The 22,193-nt window shown below is 41.6% G+C and overlaps 1 protein-coding gene and 2 long non-coding RNA genes across 17 annotated transcripts in view; 2 read left to right on the top strand and 1 right to left on the bottom strand.

Annotated features, from left to right (window-relative positions):
- Positions 1–22,193, bottom strand: part of GREB1L (GREB1 like retinoic acid receptor coactivator) — a 213,066-nt gene that overhangs the window by 23,953 nt on the left and 166,920 nt on the right. For all 15 annotated transcript variants that reach the window (XM_032467441.1, XM_032467427.1, XM_032467434.1 and 12 more), the window contains 5 exons: positions 20,539–20,736; positions 9,485–9,665; positions 7,388–7,580; positions 4,756–4,889; positions 1,448–1,787 (listed from right to left, as the gene is read on the bottom strand). In XM_032467441.1, coding sequence (XP_032323332.1) covers positions 1,448–1,787; positions 4,756–4,889; positions 7,388–7,580; positions 9,485–9,665; positions 20,539–20,736 — 1,046 coding nt within the window. The remainder of the gene's footprint in view (positions 1–1,447; positions 1,788–4,755; positions 4,890–7,387; positions 7,581–9,484; positions 9,666–20,538; positions 20,737–22,193) is intronic.
- LOC116659648 lies at positions 3,530–11,536 on the top strand. The gene is made up of 3 exons (XR_004315028.1): positions 3,530–3,670; positions 4,186–4,196; positions 11,525–11,536. It is a non-coding gene; the product is annotated as an uncharacterized LOC116659648 (long non-coding RNA).
- Positions 4,366–7,467, top strand: LOC116659644. The gene is made up of 3 exons (XR_004315024.1): positions 4,366–4,720; positions 5,414–5,493; positions 7,348–7,467. It is a non-coding gene; the product is annotated as an uncharacterized LOC116659644 (long non-coding RNA).

Below are 22,193 nucleotides of genomic sequence, written 5' to 3'. Positions count from 1 at the left end.
CCCTGCAGGAGGTGTGTGAGACTTCACAGAGCTGATCATCTGCCTTTCCAGACACGTACCATCACTGGTATCATTCAAATTGTCTCACGACCTATGTCTTATTAGTGATACCGTAAGAAGAGTTTGGGGGCTCTTATTTGTTATTTACCCCAGGAATTCTGCTGTGATGTGGTCTATGACTCTAATTTAAAATTGTGAACATTATATCTATGTAGGCAAAGGTAAATGTTACAACTTCTATTAGATGTAAGAGTAAGAGCTTCTGTTTTTAGACAGGTTAGTTTGCTTCAGCTGCGTATTAAGGCTAACACAAGGTATTTTGTTTGCATTTTGGATTACTCAAGTGAGGTAACAGAATACAATAAAAAGGTTTACATCTGCAAAATGCTTTATGAACACTAAATAATAATCCCCAAATTAGAGCTCTTAGAGATCCTACAGTCCAAGCCTCTCATTTTGCAGACAGGAAACTGCAGCCCAGGGTGGGAATGCAAATCCTCTAAGCCTACGTGCTTTCTTTTCATAAAATTTGTGTCAAACTAGATTTTTCTTCACCCAGTTTAGCTCAGTATTTAGTTCCAAGGTGCAGAAACTGTGTCGATCTAACCCAGATGTACAGTACCTAGCTCAGTACCATCCCTATGTGTACGTGGGGATTTTATTAAATGCTGTCTAATGGCTGGGACACACTGGACTGTAAAAGTCCCCAGACAAATCTGAGCAGGGCATGAGGTAGGCAGTTAGGTTAGTTGAGTAAGGAATTCTCCCTCGCCCGCCACACCTGCCAGGAGGGGTCTGGGGAAAGCAGTGCGTCCCTGGCCGTGCAGGGGTGAGGGGCTTAGTCATGCACAAATCCCTCTGCAGGAGGCTTGGATGGGTCTCAGTCCAGCCCACGCCTTAGGAACCAAGCAAGTACAAAGAAACAGCAAACTGTGGGGGAAATCCACATGCAAGAGGGCGGGGAACAGTTCTATATGAGCACTGAAGATAAAACAGAATACTTTACCGGCTCTGACATAAGCGGACAGAAAGGCTGGATGGACAGAAAAGAATCAGTGAATGGTTGATATACTTAGAGGTGTGCGGCCCCATGGAGGTCCGGGAGAACAACTTACCTTTTTTTCTGAGAACACACATGGTGGTGGGCTAGATGCATCTCGAACAAGGTCAATAAACATGGGGTGAAATTGGGTCGTCGCATTTTTGCACCTGCAGTTGGAGAGCATGGAGGACCAACTGCATGCATGTGCTAAAGAGGGGGCTTGACAGAACCTTAATAAACTGGGTCCAACTAGGAAGGTGAACATGTCCCTTAGTTCAGCCTTAACATTGCCATGAGATCACACTGACACGTGTGCAAAACTCTATGGCACTCAGGCCTCTGGGCCACCTACATGGGATTCCTAGAAAGCAGAAAGAAACAGAGAAACGTCTGTCTGTGGCTGACCTTTAATCGCGCCACAAAGTGGGTTGCGACACTGAGTTCCGAGGCGGGGTTCCCGAGGATGATCTCGAAGCGGTACTGCAGCCCCAGCTTGTCCCGCACCTCCTGCAGCCGCTCCTTGGCCAGCATCGCCAGCTGCACGGATGGCACCCTGAGAATGAGCATGTGTCCCCTCCCGCTCTTGGTCTTTGCCGGGGAGCTGAGGAGGTCATCCAGGATGCTGAGTGTTTCCGGCGTGCTGTGGTCTCGGAGTGACGCCATGGTGGTGAGAGCCATCAGAGCCTCCGAGTACTGCTGGATGAGAAGGTAGCAGCGGACGACCATGCTGTGCAGCCGGGGGTACCTTCAACAGAACACAGGGGGCTGGCACTCGGGCGGCGGGACCCGCTGGGACAGCCAGGTCTGTGCGGTAGGAGTGCAGATCAAGTGTGGCAGAAAGGGGTTAGTGATCAGCTCTACAGTGACCTTGGAGCCCACGTCACTAGAAGGAACAGGTGGGCTCACAACACCTGTTGGGGTGGGTACAGTGAGGTCAAGAGGTTTAGGGACAGTCAGGCTACCCTGGCTTCTCTGTGGACCAACAGCATCTCCCACCACCCAGGAGCTTGTCAGAACTTCCAGATGTCCCCACCCACATGTCCCAAATCAGAATCTGCGTCTTGACAAGATCCCCAGGTGATCTGTATCACAATACACTTTGAGAAGCACTGGTCTGGTCAGGTTAATGGACGACAGAGTTATAATGGATGATCTCTGGATCCTAACCTCTTGCTGGTGGCTTTGGGGTAGAATGCCTGTGAGCTTATTTCTCTGACACTTAAGATTACAGTTAAGGAAACTGAGACATTAATGTAATGTCTATGGAGGATCAGGAGTAAAAAGAGTAATTATTGCTAATTTGAGGTCAGCTCCACTGACAGCAGTATCTTCCACAAATGTGCTGGAGAAAACTTGGGGCTGACTGGAGAAATAGCTCCCCCTAGTGGTGCGGCCTTCCATCCACCTGAGCCCCTGCTCAGTAAAGGGAGCCGGGGAAATAGCAGGGATGGCCTTGACTTATCCCAACATTCCCACACCCCCACCCTCCCAAATTGGCAGTTTTTACAATCCCAGAGCAGGCGGAAAATAAATCCCTCATTTACGTGCTATTCCTCAGAAAGCCAGGCTTGCTGGCAGAATGGGCACACATGAGCAAACAGGACCCGTGCAGGCATCAAGAGGTGCTGGTCAAGAAAGCAGGCTCGGGCAGAGCAGAGCCCTTGGACGCGAGCTTGGCCGGGCTCGCATGGAGCCTGCAACGTGGTGGTGAGCCTGTCAACTTTCTGGTGGCTAGCTGGTAGCACATGCAGCCGCCTAGCACCTGGGTAGGCCAGTGGGGCATTTTCCCTTCGCTTCACTTGATAGTTCAATTTAAAATGAAACAAGTACTTCACCAGCCTTGCACAGAAAAGCCCAGGGTCAAATGTCAGTTAGGGTCATCAAAGGAATGGTGTGCCTCTGAAGTGCTTAGAGCTGGAAAGGACCACAGATGCCTTGGGTTCTGACCACGCCACCTTCTCATAGAAAGAGGCTGAATTAAGGGCTAGAAGAAATTTAACTACTTGCCCAAGATCATCCAACTGCACAGAGACAGAGCTGAGTGTGGACTTTATTTGGGTCTCTGATAATATCTTCTTAGCCACAATTTAGTAGATTGGAGAAAAGTAAAGGAATTCTTCAGTTCAGTCAGTCCTGGGCCAGTCCCTTCAAGTGTATAATAAATTTATTATTAGATTTATAATAGATTTAGTGAATCTATTATTTATTATATCTATTAATTTATTATATCTATCAATTTATTATTAATTTATGACCTGTTAATTTATAATAGACTTAATAAATCTATTATTATATTTATAAAGCTATTTTTAGCCAGGGGTGACTGGGCTGGAGGAAATAAGCACAGATGATCCAAGTTTAAGGCTTAACATTTTTGGCTGGGCCATGTAGGAAAGCTGAAGTTAGAACAAAGGGTAACTTTGACATACAGGCATTTAAATTTCACTCTAGAAGAGTTATGAATTTAGAAGTGAATAGTGTCCCCAGTCTGTGATGCTTGCATTAAACTGTAATTGTAATTTTGTAAACATTACAAAAGTCGTATACGAGTGGAGGAGATCATCCATTAAGACAGGAGTTATGAAACCCCGAGTGAGGTTACTGCCAGAAAAGACACGTTCCAGGCTGGTGGATGGAACAGGTGGGAGGGAAACACCTAAAGAGGAGCCTCATGGGATGAGTTTGGAAATCTAAGATCCCATGTATTGTGAAGGGATAATGTCACAGGGTCAGTTAAGTCTTAAATGCAACAGCTGTGAGAATATAAAATCCTACTCCAAGCTGCTCCTCTTCCTGACACAGCATAGCCACTTGCTGGACAGGATGCATCTACCTGTCCTCATCTTTATTTTTCTGAGCAAAGTTACAGGGCAGCTTGTTAAACAGATGGCTTGTTATTAATTAGAGCCAGCTTTAAAAACTAAAGCTACTAAAAGCTAGACTGTGCCTTATCGAACAGTGCCCACTGGCCCCGTCACTGCACCAGCAGACAGAATACTGCAGTGGGGCATGGGGAGGGGCCTTTACTAGGCTAGATTCTAATGCCTCTACCTATTCTTTGAGTCTACATTCAAGATCACAGAGGAAAACCAGGAGGACCCTTTGCTTTTCCTGAATTTGACCTGGATTTGGGGAATGAAAAGGAGACAGAAGAGTCATGATCCTTAACCCCAAAGTCAGGGACTGGAGGGGGGGCCCTTGGCACCGAACTCACTCAAATAATCTGATTGTTTCTTAATTTTCTCCAGTCTACACTCCAAACTGCTCATAGGAAAGTTTCATTTTTACTAAGTTATCTAAAGGTACTTGACAGTGGGTGGACAGAGGAGAAAATGAGGGAAAATGTAAAAGTGCAGAGTGTGTGGTGGTGGGGGAGAGGCCAGACCTCAGGAATCGTCTTTAATAAGCAAACCCGTCTCTGCCCACGTGAAATCCGGGTGCAGCAATGAAGCCTGCTTGGGAGACGACTCAGAGCACGGAAAGTGGGTTTACCTCCCACTCTGGGTCGCTGGTTTCCTTTGTTGCTCTTGGAGGATCATAGAAAACCCGTACGAGTGAAAGGTCATCTTAGGAAAGGCTATTTTTATTCTGCCTTCCCGTGTCATTTGCACAGCCTGGGCTCCACCACACTCCCTGCGACACTGACACAAAAGACGTTTGGCTCCTTCAGACATGCAAGTACGGCTAAAGAAAGGTTACCGGTCTTTATTTACCTCTCCAGCAGCGTGTTCACCATTTTTTCAAAAGTCTCATCACATCTCAGAAGGGGGCTCGTGACTCCCCACTGAAGAGATTTACTGTACTCATTCAGGCCGAAGTACAACTTCTCCTCACAGCTCATGGCCTCCTGAGTCAAAACACAAGCAAAACCCAGTGAGGGCAGGAATTACAATGCATCTTGTGCCTTGTTTTCTAAGTGTGAAAGCTTGTAAATTGGATTCAGTTTTTATTTTTTCTCTATGTCAATCTCAATTTCATAGAGATGATTTTTTTTTAAAAAAATTGTTTGCAGGGAGAGGTAATTAGGTTTGTTTGTTTGTTTATGTTTATTTATTTATCCTGGGATTGAACCCAGGACCTCATGCATGCTAAGCTTGCACTCTACCACTAAGTTATACCCTCCCCCTCATAGGGATGCTTTTTAAAAAAACTTTAATTAGAATATAATAACTACCCCCCCTCAATTACTTGGAATAGGGTCCTGGTTATCATATCTTTAATCATAAATACTTCACTAGATAGCTGTAAGATAAGAATCTTTTTAGAAATATAATGACAATGCCATTATTACACTTAAAAATTAACTGTAATCATAGGAATTACTTTTAAGGAAAACTATTTTAAGCCTGTTTCTCTATTATTTCACATCAGGAGAAGACAAAGGGCAGACGCTATGAGCCCATCTTCCTATCACTGGAGTGATCCCTTCAGGAAAAGACTGAACCAACAAGGTCAGTTAGGATGGTTCACTCTTTCTCTCTCTCTCTTTTTTTTTTTTTTTTTTTAACCCCCAATGATATAGTAAACCTAACATTTACTAGGAGAACTATCTGTTGGATGAAAAGCCATGTATCATTTCATCAGTTCTGTTGGCCTTCCCATTCTGTGTCAGGACAACTACCTGGGTAGCCCACAGGCACGCCCTACGGTTCAGAGCAAAGGAACTGGGGCAGCCTCTTATCTCACCCATAACTTGACCACCCAGTTAATGGACAGAGATAGGGTGGAGAAGATGCCAGCAAAGTGAAAGCTCACAGCAGCCTCTTTGTGATAATCTGCACATGGAGAGAGTTCTCACAAGGGAGGGACTGGGGATGCCAATGTGAGTCGGTGACCTGAGCTTGCGTGACTGTAAGGGACACCCCAACACTCAAGAGAAAAGCTCCAAGTCTTCTTACCTACTTCTCAACAGAGTGAAATACACTGGGTTGAAAAATAAATAGTTATTCTTATGTAAGACATTTCTGGCATCTTTTACTTAAATATGTTTATTTAAAAATATCCAATATGTTTGAGGGGGAGGATATAGCTCAGTGGTAGAGCACATGCTTAGCATACACAAGGTCCTTGGTTCAATCCCCATGTACCTCTGCTAAAAAACAACTAATAATAAATCAATAAATACACCTAATGACCTCCTCCATCAAAAAAAAAAATCCAATATATTCACTATTTCTAAACAAAGGATCCATTGCTTAATGGCTAATCTTTATTGTTTTTTAATGAAACTCTCCTTTCTTTTCTTTGATAATATATTTAGCATACAGTTTATAGGTAATAGAAAATATATTTTAAGTGTTAAGGACTGGGCTAAAAAATACAGAGACCTGGATATGTACCATGTTGAGCTATTATCAATGCACTAAATGATACTACTGAGTAATTCAGAGCAACAGTACCATCATCCTCTGTTTCAACCAGAAGTCTGTGAGAAATGATGAAAAGGGAGTTTAAAAGTTTAAAAGCGAGTTGCCCGGAAAGCATGGGAGTAATTAAGAGTGATATAGATCAGTAAGACTAAAGCAAGGGGACAATAACATTTCATTGGAAATTAATCATTTAAAGGCACAAAAATAATCCAGGATATTGATGATGGTGTCAGATGACACCACATTTTTGAGGGGACAACTATACAGGATGGATAATTTTGTGTCTGCATGATAACCTAAAAAAGAACCCCCCATACACTAGAATATTACTCAGAATGAAACATTGCCATTTGGAGCACCATGGATGGACCTAGAGATCATCATACTAAGTGAAGTAAGTCAGAGAAAGACAAATATTATATGATATCACTTATATGTGGAATCTAAAAAAAAGATACAAATGAATCTAGATACAAAAAAGAAACAGACTCACAGTCACAGAAAACAAACTTATAGTTACCAAAAGGGAAAGAGGGAGAGGGATAAAGTAGGAGTTTGGGCTTAGCAGATACAAACTACTATAATAAAACAGATAAACAACAAAGTCCTACTGTACAGCACAGGGAACTATATTCAATGTCTTGTAATAACCTATAGTGGAAAATAATCTGAAAAAATATATGTGTAACTGAGTCATTTTGCTGTGTTCCTAAAACTAACACAATATTGTAAATCAACTATACTTCAGTAAAAAAATAAAAAGTAACACCTAGTCAGATTTGTAGAGGTTACTATTCACTAGTTTTTAGTCTTATAATAATTATAATTCTATGGAACTTTCAGAAGATAAAGCATTATGTTAGTTAGATTTTTGAAACTTTGTGCTATATTTCACAATGCCACGATCATATTTTACTACAATATTCTGCTCCCCAGGGAACTGAGAACATGACTGTGTATCAGAACAGAGACTGACCGTGCTGTCCAGCTGTATCCAGTGAACCTCGTTGCTGGCGCTGATTCGGGACTGTTGGGTCTGCAGAGTGTATGGGCAGGAGGTGACCTGGAGCACCAGGAGGTTGAAAGCTTCCAGAACCTCTCTGCAGTTAATGACTCTGTCAGCCAATCCATGGCTGGGTTCACCATGTGACAAAGAGCCCGAAATGACACTGTAGAAATATGGAAAGTCACATTAAAACCTCCTAATTTAACTGATCAGATGCACAATTAGACATCAAAATGGAGGTAATATTTGAGCTCTTATTTTTCTAGTTCTTTTTAGTTGGGAGCAGAAGTAGAAGCAACCAACGTTTGATGTGGAAGAGCAAAAATCACACGCCTTCGTACTCCCTTCAGACAGATTCACAGATATATATATTTTTCCCTTTTTCAGTTTGTTCCTGATACACCTCAAAGTGTAAGCTCCAAGCCAAGGCAGGACACCTAACTCTGTAGTTGAAGTGGATCACTCTGGTTTGAAAGCTCACCTAAATGAGGGAGCTCCCCATCAAAATATGATGCTCATAATTGTGGGATTATCTGTACCTCCAGAGAGGCCCCAAAGCTATGAGGAATCCTCGCTGTGTTAGGACCCTCTCCTTCCTTCCTTGAGGCTGCTAGACCATGGGGAGGGCTCCTCCTGCCCCCTCACCATGACCAACATTTTCATGTCTCTGAATCATTTTCAATTCTGTGCAATGTGGATGTACCAGGTTGATATGAAGCCTTAAAACCACACACACACATATTTTTTTTTTGGTTAAAGAAGTAATCTCAATGCCCATCAGAATTAAATACAAAGAAATGCAATGCATAATCCTCAGAGTTATTACCCCAAACTTTCAAAGATGAGGTATATAAGATCAATGAGCTTTTTCTGCTCATAGAACACTAGCAGTAACTGAACAGGATGTGGGCAAAATTTCTCTTATCTTTCCTCCCTCCCACCCTCCCTCCATCTTTTCCTTCCTTCCTTGCAAATTTAACAAGTTATGCAAGATCTTACTTACACCTACATGTGACTCTAGACTTCAGACCATGGAGTACCAAATACATTTGGCTTCTGAACAAGTGCTTTTGCAATTCTGACATTTCTACCACAGATCAAAAAAATTCCAGACGCCTAACCTCGGAGTGTCCTGAGGAAAGAAAATCTATAAATGCTAGATGATGCCTGAAATTTCCCCGTCCCTACATGGTGAGGGCAAACCATGATATGTAATATTTGACAACTACTTGCCCTTAAGAAAAACTATTTGCCTTTTTCAATCTATAGGAACAAAGATACCCCTACCAGATAACTATCTGGCTCTGCCACAACACACATACTGTTCTCTCAGTAATAAGCCCATCGAGAGAGAGAATAGTTTCTTGTTGAAACTGGTAAATTGCAAAAGGTTTCAGATCTGGCCTCAGATCATTGAACTGGCATCTGTACGGCTGTTAAAGATAAGAGGGAAGAGAGAAAGGCAAGGAAGAAGAGAAACAGCAGGAGAGGAAGGAAGAGAGGACAAGGGAAAGGAAAAAGGACAAGAGCTGGGGAGGAGGGACGGTGGTGGGCGGGAAAGCACATGGTCCTTCTGGGAGCTCACCAACTGCCATCTCCTTGTCACCACCCTTTTCAGGAAACAGCTGAGTTCCATGATGCTCTTAAGACCAGATTTTTTGGGGAGGATATATCTCAGTGGTAGAGCATGTGCTTAGCATGTACGAGGTCCTGGGTTCAATCCCCAGTGCTTCCATTTAAAAAATGAAAATAAATAAACCTAATTACCTCCCCCTACCAAAAAAAAAAAGAATTAAAGAAAAATTTTTAAATTAAAAAAATTTTTTAAAAGACCAGATTTTTTAACAGGAATTTGTAAATTCCCTCACAGTCTAGTTAAAATAAAATTAACATTAAAGCAGTAAGAAAAGCTGAGAGAGCAAGGAAAGGGTAGGAATAAGCTATCAGTGAGAAGACGCCAAATGGTAGGGTCCCTGGGCTTTCAAACCACCACCTTTTAAATGATTCATTACATAACCGTTACTGCTGTAGAAGAAATATCGTATTTGCTCACTCTGAAGCAATCACCTCGTTAGTTCCACATGGGAGTTGTCATGAACTAGCACAAACAGCGTGTACGGGTTCTGCTTCACCCTTCTCATAAAAACTTCAAACTTGGTTTGAATCTCATTGTCTAGACGAACAACATATTTCTCTGCTCTCTGATAGGCTGTCCCATTTTCCTCCAGACCCAAGTCTACAAGGACACCTGCCGAGAAGAAAAAAGAGTTTATCTTTTTCGCATACATATCTATGAGATAAACTTAAGTTCAGTGTCAACTGATGCAGTGGCTACTAACCCTATGCAGAGATTCACAGAGCAGATAGTTTTCTTTCTTCACATTCCCCACCACAATTTTGAGGAGAAAAATGTCAGATTTCCTTTTCTTTAGAACACACCACCACACCTCCCACACCTTGTACAAAGGACAACAGGGAATGATCTGATACACTGAGTAGAAGCAGCTGAATATATGAGGCCTCTGTCTAATTAAGTTCTATTTGTATGTGAAGTGCTCTGCTAACAGCTACTATAGGCCACTCGGGAAAAATGACATTTTGGGCTACAGCTCTTGGCCAAACTGATATAATCATGTAAGTCTTATCCCAAATTTAGCAGCAAAACACATACAAGAAAAAAGGAAAATAAAATGTTATGTCCAAAGATACCACTGCTAGACTGTGAGTTTTTTAGCTAGCATTTTACTCATTTTTAAAAAATATGTTTTTATTGAATTATATAGTCAGTTTATGATGTTGTGTCAATTTCTGGTGTACAGCATAATACTTCAGTCACTTAGGAACATGTATATATTACTTTACTCATTTTTATTCGGTGACAATGTTGCACAGTATCTAGGGAATGAGACACCCTCAGTGAGTGTCGATTATGTACCATGTTAATAGAATGAACTGAATTACTCAAGGTAACTATATTCTCAAAATGTTAGGAGCTGTGAAACTTTAGGGCTGTATCATTATCTCTGTCTATAATAAAATTACTTCTACATACAAACGTCTGAAATAGTTAGTTCTAGGCTCATGATGCTGTTGTTGGATAATTAAAATACCAAATCCTCCTTTAAAATGTCAAGACAAGACAGGAATTATGTGAGGTGAAGGATGGGTTTACTGACCTTACTGTGGTAAAAACTTCACAATATGTACATGCATTGAATCACCACATCACACACCTTAAACTTACACAATATGTCAATTATAGCTCAATAAAGCTGGAAAAGACACTGCCCCCAAACAGGGGTGCACAACACCCCTTCCCCTAGACACTCAGCCTCTGAGAGGAGAGCCTTGTGACTCAGCCCATGGCCCTCGATGCAGGAGAAGGAGCCAGAAGACTGATTTGCAGTTCGATATATTACATTAGGGGGTAGATATGGTCCTCCAAAGGCTGGAGGATATCTATTTAGCATCCAATTATCAGCCACATCCACCAGCTCCAACTATGTGGGAAAAAAATTAAAATAAAAAATAAATAAACAAGTTAAATGAAGAGACTTTTACGAATTATGTTGACTTAGTTTTGTTTATCTAGTTTTCTTTTCATATAAAACCAGCTCAATTAACAACCACATGCAATTAGCATCTAGATGCTGTCACAATAATAGCTCTAAATGGTAGAAAAGAAAATAGGAAAAATGTTTTACCAAATAAAAAATGCATTATACCAGAAAAGGTGGATAGGAAGGTAATTTCACTTTCAAGCTTTTTTCATGAGGAGCCTTTCCTCAGGTATTGTTTTCAGTTTTCACCCAAATGTAGTCAAGGGTTGTTGTGAATGTTTCCAAAAGAATCAATCAAACATTTAATTTGGCAGGTAGTCTGAGTTTTTGGAAAATGGACTGCTTACAAAATTTATTCAACATTTGATAGAGATTTATTGAGCATCTATTATGTACCAGGTACTATGTCAGGTATTGTGCTAGGATTGGGGATACACAGGAGGGCAGGACAAAGATCTTAATCTCATGGAGCTTATGATGGAGAAGACAGTATCTCTGGCAAGTGTCATGATGAGAGACGAAGTCCATGAGGGTTGAGGAGGCCGAGGCACACCTCTGAGCGAGAGAGGACCTACTTAATCTCCGGGGCTTTCTGTTTGCTTATGTGTAAAATGGGGAGAGTAGAACCAGCTGAAAATTAGTCTCGATTTCTTAAATTTGCCCTTAGGAAATAAGTAGTGTGAGTTGAATCTCTCAGTGTGAAAAGACCATAAATAATTCACAGAGAGGAAAAATGTATCTTGTGGATAATTAAGAGTTGATCACATTTCAAAACAAATGAAATGAAGACCAGCTGAATGCCTCTGACAGGTCAAGCCCATGCATGCCCTTAATGGAGTCAGAGCCCCATGGATCTTGGAGGCCATTCTCTTCGACATCACGTGGTACGTTAGCCTAACCGCGCAGCCAGCTGGCTCTGTAGCGGTGTGTTTGGGTGGGAAGCACGCACATCATTGGCACCTGATTGTTTCATTTCCAACTGGGCATTTTTAGTGGATCATCCTTACCTTTAAATTTTGTTTTAGACTTGCTTTTAGTTTTAAGTTTTGTTTCTTTCCTGGTTATGAAAGTGATAGATACTCATCTGGGGAAAACTGGAAAGTATAGAAATATATTAAAAAAGAAAAAATTATCCATGCTTCTTTCACTCAAAATAAGCCACTGCCAACATTTTTGTGCATCCCTTCCTGTTTTTTTTTCCTACACATACCCTGCCTCCTGGCTCACATTTTGTGATTGTAGTTAATCTTTTTTCACCTATCACTGTAAAGTAAGAAACAACGCTACCCACAACCAATCTAATGATACAGTATTTATCCTTCCATAGAGGCTGGTGGGCTTACACAGTGTATACTAAAATTTAAACAGAAGCCGTTTTCATTTTACATTACATTCAACCTCATGAATAATAAGGGAAATAGAAATTAAAACCATAATAAAATGGAATCGTATCAAATTAATAAAAAATTAAAAAACAAGATAATTACAAGAAAGAAGGGGATGAAAGAAAATACTTATCTCCTCATTTCTGCAAAACAAATTCAAGAAGGATACACCAGAAACAAAAGAGACTGGCTACTAGTTGGCGGGGGAGTGGAAAAGGGGTGTAAAGAAGGGAGAATGGGAATGGGGAGGTAGGAGGAGGGAGAGATGCTTCTTTGAATAGACCATTTTGTATAGCGTTGGCTCTTAGAATCACAGAACAAAGTTAACGAAGGATGGTGTGAGGCGTGGCTCATGGGGTGGGAGGAGGTGTGCAAAATGGAATCCAAACGGTAACAAGGGAAACCTAACACAATCACACTGAAGGAGGTGAGGATGAAAAGAGTAAAACAAATGAGTGTTCTGGCTGCGTGCTACAAGGCTAAGGAAAAAAAAAGTGTCTGCAAAAACTTTAATTAGCAAGTATGTTTCTGACAGCTATGTGGGTTAGCCACTGTGTAACTTCTAGAGAAAAAAAATCAAAGAAGTGATGGGTATATTGTAGATAATCAGAACCAGGTTTCTCTCTGTCAGAGAAAGAAGTTACAAACAAAGAAATGGAAAGGACTAAGAGGAACCTTGTGCTGTTCATATGGCACTGGAGATATTGGTATATAGACAGATAACGAAGTAAAAAGGTGTGTGTGTGTGTGTGTGTGTGTGTGTGTGTGTGTGTGTGTGCCTGGGTTAATATACATATATATATATTCCCTACCTTTCTCTGTTGAGTGAGCCTATGAGCAATGGCACACTGGTAACAATAAACACACTTAGCATTCAGATTTTGGTTTCTAGATAACATTCTTCAATAAAAGGAATCAGAGTTCCTTGGAGAAGAAGTTAATTCAAGGTTTGGGGCAGGGAAATTGAAAATAACTCAGGAATGTCTTGTGGTTCCAGAAGACAAGGGAGTACTTAAAAAAGGGATGGTGACATGTTAACACAAGCAATGTAGATTCATCAGTTGTAACAAATGGACCCTTCTGGTGGGGAATGTTGCCAATGGGAGACTACTGTGTGTGGGGGAGGATGTATACAGGAAATTTCTGTACCTTCCCTTCAATTCTGCTGAGAACCTAAAGCTGCTCTTAAAAAAACAAGTCTTTAAAAAACACAAGAGCCTACCCGAAGGAGATCCCAATGGCCAAAGCTGGAAAATTTGAGCACCAAAATAAATAATGATGGTGCTGGAAAAGATCATAGAATAAAATAAGTGTTCATGAACCCATGTTGATATAAATAAAAATATAAACAAAGAAGGAGGAACAGCTCTTCCTTACAGAAGATTCAATTAATAAATTCCTACTAATAATTATAGGAAAAATGATACAAATGCAAAATCATTATGCAAACACTACAATAAGTTGCAGGCAAGATTCATGGATGGATGCTAAAATTAGTGGTTTGAAGGTTTAAGGAGAAACAAGGTATATTAGCATAGTCCCAAAGTACTCCCCCAAGATTTTTCAACTACAAGGAGGAAAACAGTAGAGAAACCTGGCAGGCATCACTTTAATCCAGTGATCAAGGTTAACATTGCCACTAATAAGACACAACAGCATCATGGACTCCTTGATACCGTGCCCTGAGGAGGACACAGCGTCACATAACCTCAATCCAATCGTGAGAAAACATCAGACATTTCCAAATTGAAACCTTAGACAAAACAACTGACTAGTATTTTCCCAAACTGTTAAGGTCATGAAAAACAAGGTAAAATTAAAGAAATGTTCCAAGTTTGCAGGAGACTAAGAGGACACAACAGCTGAATGCAATGTTCAATCCTGGACTCTCAAATCTCTCAATTATCTCTCAAATGTATCTCACTGATGTATATATCTTTCTTTATACCAGTACCACAACGTCAAATTACTGTAGCTTTGTACGAAGTTTTAAAACGGGGCAATAAATACCTAAATACCCTTCAGTTAGTTCCACCAATTGTTAATATTTTGCTACATTTGCTTTTTCTCTTCATTATTTTTTATTTATTGTTGTTGTTTTTGCTACTATTGCTGAATAATTTGGAAGCAACATATAATACCCCTACATAATTCAAAGTGTATTTTCCTTTCTTTCTTTCTTTTTTTTTTTTTTTTGGTTCTGGATTTTCTTTTTTTTGTACTCTTTTTTATTGAAGTATAGTCAGTTTACAATGTTGTGTTAATTGCTAGTGTACAGCATAGTGATTCAGTCATACATATATACATATATTCATTTTCATATTCTTTTTTCAATGTGTATTTCTTAAGAGCAAAGGCATTCTACTATATAACTAAAATATCATTATTACACCCAAGGAATTGAACTAACATTGATATAATATTTTATAATACACAGGCCACGTTTGAGTTTTCCTAATTGTCCCGGAGCTGTGTTTTTTATTTTTAGGTCTAGGATTTAATCAAGAATTAAGAATTTGCACTTGGTTGTCATGTCTCTTTATTCTGTGTAATTAAAGCAGCCCTTTCTTTTTTTCCTTTTTGGTCTCTTCATTGATACTTTAAAAAATGCAGGCTAGTTGTTTTGTAGAATGTCACATAATCTGGATTTTTTTTTTCTGGGAGTGTACTTGTCAGAATCAATAATTACACTGGTAGCGCAAAACCGGGGTTTCCTAATTCTGTCATTTTCCTATATTTATTAGTTGGTGCCCTTCTGTAAAGGAGCGCTTGCCCCCCACCCCTTACTCCTCCCGCCCCCTTTATTTTTTCAGTATTACTGTGAACTCATGGGCTTTTACAAAAATCCAATAGGTTACAGTCTGTTGCCATCATTCCCTCTGATACTCAAAGTTACCAACTCTGGACAGCAGAGTCCCCTGCAGACAGGCTGCTGTGTCCCGTTGACATGCTCCATCAATCTTTTAGTGCTTTCTCACTTTCTGGCAAACCCAGATTCCAGACTGTTCCCACCTCAGAGCTGAGAAAGTGGTGAATGGTATTTACAGGCCAAGATCTAGATGCTAAATGTGCACATTTGATACTGAAATATCACTGTTTTTAAGTCCTTTTAGGGGAGAGAGCTGGGGAAAATATTTAATATTTTCATACTTAGATCTCCAATTTAAATCTAAAAGGAATATTCTTTACTTTTCCCCACTTAGTATTTGAGGCTCCCTGACTTCATGTGAGAACCCTGGTTTTCAACCAAATCTAAAAATATTTACCTGTTTTCTCTATCCTGTGATATACACAAAATAGCTTAAAATTATCAGTACCACTTCCAACAGCGTACTGATTAAAGTTCAAGACTCACTTGCAATTCTTTTTGCCCTCAGGATAAGGGCACATTGAGAGTGTTCAATAAGAAAACTGTGTTCAAAAAAATCCTTGAATTCTTTTAATTTGTTTTTGCCAGAGGACTGACAAATCTTAAATATCAACTACTTCTACGTCTTCCTCTTAAAATAGATTTTAACTTAAAATTCAATTCAATGGAATGTTACAAAAAACTCAGTTCAACACATATTTATTAAGTGTCTGCTGTACTATAGACAAGACAGACATGTGACCTGAATATTTGCTTTCTAGCTGAAGAAGAAGATTGCTAATACACACACAACCACAGCAAGGTCTTGAGTGCCAGGGCTGGAGGACCCCAGGGTGCAGAATAGCACCTGGTGCATGACTTGTAGAAGGAAGGCTGGGAAAGGGTGTGTCTTGGAAACCAAAGGAACCGCAGTGTTTAAAGGAAGGAATGGAGATCACCTGTGCTGTCAAGAGTTCAGGTAAGAACAGAAAAGGTCATTGGTGACATTGGGAGAGTTTTACAAGGGTGAGAGTGGGGAGTGGAGGCCAGTCTGCAGGGTGCTGGGCAACTGGGAGATGAGGAAATGGAGATAACAGACAACTGTCTTAATAGTTTGGCAGTTATGTAGGGGAGCTTGAACTGGAGGGTTAGGTTGGATTAACAGGGGCTTGTTTTGTTTTGTTTTTGAGGAAGTGGGGCAGGTTTAAACGGATGGAATAAGCTCCAGGAGAGAAGGGAATGGAAGGCAGCAATGAGAGAAGAGATGACCAATAGGGCGAGGTCATTGAGAATGAGGAGAGGTTGGCACCCTGAGCACGGTGGGAGAAACAGGATTAAACAGAGGAGGGCAGCCTTTTCACTGACGAGGAAGGAAGGGGGACAGATGGGTGCGTACACAGTTAGGTTTCCAGATTTGGAAGGAGGAAGTTTTTATCCAAAGCTCTCTTCTTTTGGAGGTCAGGGAGGAGAGACCTCAGTAGCATGGTCCCTCGTGAAGAGGAGGATGAGGTCAGAAGTTTGAGTGAAACAGAGTCTGCAGTAGCCAGTCACTGTGGAGAACGGGAGAGAGATTCAACTGAAGAACCAGAAAGAATTCATGAGGCATTGATCAGAAAGGTTGATTTTCCCCCACAGTGTATGTTGGAAAGGAGTCTGGTCTAACACTGGGGATATTAGAATCTGCAGTTCCAGGGCCCAGCAGGGTCTGGGGTATGACTAGGGAGCAGCGACTGAGGAGTAGAGGGAAGGGCATTTGCTGATGGGAGCTGAGGGAAGAGAAGCTAGGGTCTGGCGGTGCTGTCCCCCTGGATGGGAGGTGGGGAAGGTTGCGAACCCGAGCCGGGTGCCAACATCTTCTATAAACTAGGGGCGGGCACTGGGCAGATACCACTTGATTAGAAACTGACTTCACGAATGCTAACTTTAGGTACTTGTTCCTTTGCACACTCATACAAAGGAATCTCCAGTGCTTTCCTGCTCCCCCTCAGGACAGAGTGGTCTCCTAGCACTTCCCTGGGATTTCATTCCCTGCGGCCTTTGTCACTGCCTTTTTTCTGCTGACATTTTAGGTGACTGACAAGGAGGTATAAGGTTGATGAGATACTTCAGAAAGTGAAAATGCCTTCCTCTGTCTCTTCACTTCCCCTCCTAATCTCTACCACGGCCTTGTAACTTCCTCACGTCCTTTTGGGTAGAATAATCAATCTACATCTCGGTTCTTTTATGATCAGACATGTGTTGAGGTGTCAAATTTATGTCATCCCCCTGAGCATGAAAAACTGTCCTTGACTGGTTACTCCCAGATCTGCTCCCATGTGCTGGGGGCTCCCACCAACACCATTTTAAAAGCAGAGAGGAGAAAAACAGTCGCCAGTGCTTCCTGTTTTCATGCTACCCACCTGGAACTGAAAGTAACTTGCATTTTGATTCACTGATCCCCTAGCATTCTAATTTATAGAATTTGGGGCTTCCTGAATTAGCAGAATTATGCTACAACAAAAATAAAGACATTAAAATAGAAGTATTTCCTATAGTCTCTCCACTGATCACTGCAGCAGTTACAAGTCCATTCTGGGCCAACTTATAATAAACGTGGAACCCATTTCATTTCTTTTTTTTTTTTACCTTCAAACTCTTTCCATAATGTTTTCTTTTGTTTTCTTTTCCTCCTGGCCTCCCTTCCTTAATTAGAAACTGAGTTGAGGTATCAGATGCTTCACCTTAGTGCTGAGTCTGCAACAACGTGATGGTTTCTATTTCCACTTTTTTCTTTCGGCCGCAAAAGGGCTGCCAAGGATGTGGCCTTTCTGCGTGCCCGGCTGCCTCTCCCTGCCTGCTGCTTTTCCTGGCAGGCTGGCTGCTGAAATGCTTCCTTTAGGGAAAAGCACATGGAATCGGGGGAGCGGAGCACTTGGACGCTGTTGCTCCCTCTGCCCATCCCTCCCCTTCCTCCCTCCAGCCCCAGCTTGACCAGCAGTTGAGCCCCTCCTGGTGCCAAGCCCGAGAGAGGCACAGATGAGGCACTAGGGACACAGAGAGGAGAAGACGGTCCTTGTCCCCAAAGCACTGCCCTCTGTGACCTTAGGCAAAGCCAATACATTTCGGTGTCGTTATGATATGGAATACCATATACTTTCATTAAGAATGATGCTTACGAAAGCTTTTAAAGACTTGGGAAAATGTGCCTACTACAACACCTAGACACAGGCAGAGGAGAGAGCCTGGGACCCTAGGGAGTAAGTCATTTTAACAGTGGTTATCCTTGAGTGGTGGGATTATAAGTGCATAAAATTTCCTACTTCATTTCTTTTATTTTTCAAAATAAATAATACCATAACAATGTTTTTTCTATAATACAAATGAACAGTTATTTTTAAATACATAGAAGTGACTGCCTTTGTAGCAAAAATTTCAGTATATATGCCAAAGCCAGATGTGACTAATTTTAAAAATATGCTTTGTCTTGAATTTGCCAAATCTGTCCTTAACACTCATTTTCCTGGGTTCTCAGCTTATGTAACTAGTCAAATTCTGGTACCTTTCTGAGGAGTGATCATCTTAAAATACTCACTTTGGAAAAATCTAAGGACATCAAGAAGGGACAAGGAAGGGCCAGGAGAATTTCTCTATCTGTCAGAAATGCAGGGTTTTATTTGGGGTCTTGCCTTGATTAAGAAAGGTGAAAGCACAGGTCATCAAGAGGTTATTTCAGGAAAAGGCTCTGGAGAGAGCAGAGCCGCTGACGGCGGGTGATTTCACCGCTTGGAACAGGTGCTATGATGCGCTGACAACCCAGGATTATCAGGTCACAGGCTCAGGAAGGACGCAAATGCCACCTGGTACAAGTAAAACACCTATAAGACAAGGTGCTCCCTCCATGGCAACGAAGTGGAAAAGCCACAAAGAGTAGCAAAAATCTGCTTAATGCTGGGTGTGACAGGAGCCCATCCATTTCCCTCGATGGAAGGGGGTAGAAAGAAAATGATGCCTAGAGCTCACGCGGTTCTGAGAGAAGACGTTCTGAACTTCTCTGGCTAATCACCTATATAAGGCAACACTTCCAACAGGACATTTTGAAACTTGTCTTTCAGAATTTTAGAAGCAAAAGAGAAGGTTCTATTGCTAACCAGGCACTTGGGTCTCCAGAAGGCATGGGAAGACTTTATGTGTGTCAGTCACAGCCACTGAGAGATGTTAAAGAGGGAAAACCTATTGTCAGCTCATCTGACCCAGGGAACTTAACAATGAAAGATTTCTTGTAAAGCTGTGCTAATCCAAGTGTGGTCCTCTGACCGGCTGCAGTGGGAATCCCCTGGGAGCTTGTTGGAAATGCAGACACTGGCGCCCACCCACACCTGCCTTCAGGGAATCTGCATTTTTAACAAGCTCCCAGGTGATCTGTGTGTCCGCTGTTAAGGAGCATTGTACGACAGGCGTGGAGCATACAGACTCTAAGCTCTTCTGAATTCTTCTGCTTCCTACCTGTTTTCAAGTACATTGAAAATAATTTTTTTTTTACTGTGACAAAAAGATTTATTCTCCAGTTAAAATTTGTGTGTGTATTTCCCCCCCAGCTAAGGACTCAGAAGCAACTTGACATTTATAATTTCCTTTTCAAACCTAGTTTATAAAGGCAAGCATTTTTCAGCGGTCTCAATTTCCTAAATTCCCTACTGCTTCTTGTAATTCTAAGCAAATTTTATGTTTGAGAGGGATGTTATTTACCACAGACCTCTAAGATATTTGCTCCTTACCTTTTTACATTTTCTGGGAAAAATATTTTTTTTCCTCTCTGCTTATCCTCTTGAAGTCATTAGGAGGAATTCTAACTTTGTATTTTTTTTTTAAATGAAGTTACTTATTGTTGACATGAGGGATGGTGTTCTGGTTTCTAGGTTGAAAATATGCTGTTATGTAATGTGTTAGATGTGTAAGAATTCACCTGTGAGAATGTGACTCACGCTGACCCCCAGGAGGAGTTCAGGTGGCCCAGACCCCGCCATCCCTACGCAGGCCTCTCTTTGCCTTGAGGAAATTTGTCTCCATAAATGAGGGACCAGTTTCTAGTCCACTGACGACATCACAGACTTAACAGAGTCAGGCCAAATGCACATCAGTTTACCCTTGACTTAGGAGGGAAAAGGTTAGAGTACTTTGAGGGAATACTTACAGATAAATTCGAAGAAACAGTTAAAATACTCCTGTGATATTTATTACTGTAAAAAGGGATGGAAGTGTCCTATAAATGTTTGGATTTAGCCAAAGAAAGAGGCAGAGAGAATCTAAGGCTGGATCCAGGGAGGGTCCTCTTTGAAAGTTCAACCTTACCTGATTGTCGAATCCGTTGAAGAGTTTGCTGGACCAGAACCTCTGATCTTGGGACAATGATGATGAAGTCCACTTTGCTGAAGTGGCCGAGGTCCAGGCTCTGGCTGCCGCTGTCCGCTATAGCGCACACCTGGGACAAGAGTTTCCTGGCAACCATAAGCTGCGGTTGATAAATTTGGAAGGTTTCATTATCTAAATCTAAAATTTAAAAAAAGTCATAAGAACAAGATTAATTCACTTCTGTGATGGCCTCTGTGAATCCACAGAGGACACATAATACACACACTGGTAAAGTAGGCTCCATCACTAAGAACCTGCACCTTGTAGTCTCACTCTCTGCCAACTTTTAATAGATTTGCCCACTTTCCCTGAAAACTTGGCTGAAAGGATGTGCTGAAGAGTGAATGTGGTAATTTTACAGATGTATTATTTTGAAATTGATTGTCTCACAAAGCACTAACTCCACACCCCTTGCCTGCCCAGAAATGCAGGGCACAGACCACACTCTTGCAGCTGGAGCCAGGATTCGTCTCTGGAAAGGGAAGGAAAGAGTTTCCAGGTTTCTTTAGGACTATCAGCACAGGTCAGGTGCCCAAGCCCAGCTCCAGTTCAGGGAAGGAGGCAATGCCATAAACACAATAATGCTGAGTTCCTTTGAGCTTCTCTGGATGGCACCACAGTAAACATTTCCTCTCCAGCAAGTCCGTTGCAACATGGTTTGAAATTCTCCTCCCCATGACACTAATTTCACCTTTCTTCCCACTTGACTCCACTTTGCCGGTGCTTGTGACCTGGCAGGCTCTGGTCAACTCCGGTGCTGACGCCTGTACTATCTGCAGGGACGTGACTCACGACAGGGCCAGCTGGCCACTCAGTAGGCGACGTATTAGAAAAACATTGCCCAGATGCGCTAAACATGCCAGTGGCTTTTTATTACAAGTTACAGCCAAGCAATCAATCTCTCTTACACACGCAGGGTGCTCACACACACGCAATGTCAGATAAGCTTAGTCAGCTGAACACCTGAGCAGGAAACATTTACTGCTTTTTTTTTTTTTTAAAGAGCTGCTTTTTATCAGGAACACATGTGGAAGTCTGACCGGTGCACACAAGGGCCCAATGAACCTGTGCTAATTCGTGTTTTCTAAAATCAAACTGCAGTGCAGCCCAGGGCAAGAGAGTAGTCACGACACCCCAGCCACCACGGAACCTGACGGTGAGCGGAGATCTACACAGGTGGGTCTCCCTCCTGGCTGAGAGAACCCACTAGAGAAGCCCCAGGCTGCAGCTTTTATAACAGCCCAAGTCATTTTTGATCCACAAAGATTGCTAATCAAAATAAAACCTGTCTTCTGAGAGTTAGGTTGTTCTTTCTTTCATTGCACAGGTTAGATGGATGGGGACTAACACAGAGGATGGTATAACTTTGTAGAATGGAACTTAGTAAGATTTCAAGTTGGAGGAAACCTAAAAATATCTTTAAACAATGTTTTGTTTGGTTTTGTTTTGTTTTGTTTTTACCACCAAGATCCCTATTTATTTTAAGCCATGTTTCTTAAACAGGGAATCAAGGATATGTACATGGAAATCTTTAAGTACCCTGAGAATTTTTAAATTCTAACTTTGTTTGCATAACACGTTTTAGATCATCTGGA

Source organism: Camelus ferus, chromosome 24 (assembly GCF_009834535.1).
Source record: "Camelus ferus isolate YT-003-E chromosome 24, BCGSAC_Cfer_1.0, whole genome shotgun sequence".
NCBI lineage: Eukaryota > Metazoa > Chordata > Mammalia > Artiodactyla > Camelidae > Camelus > Camelus ferus.
The sequence above is the reverse complement of the archived record's forward strand: the minus strand, read 5'-3'. Positions and strand labels throughout refer to the sequence as shown.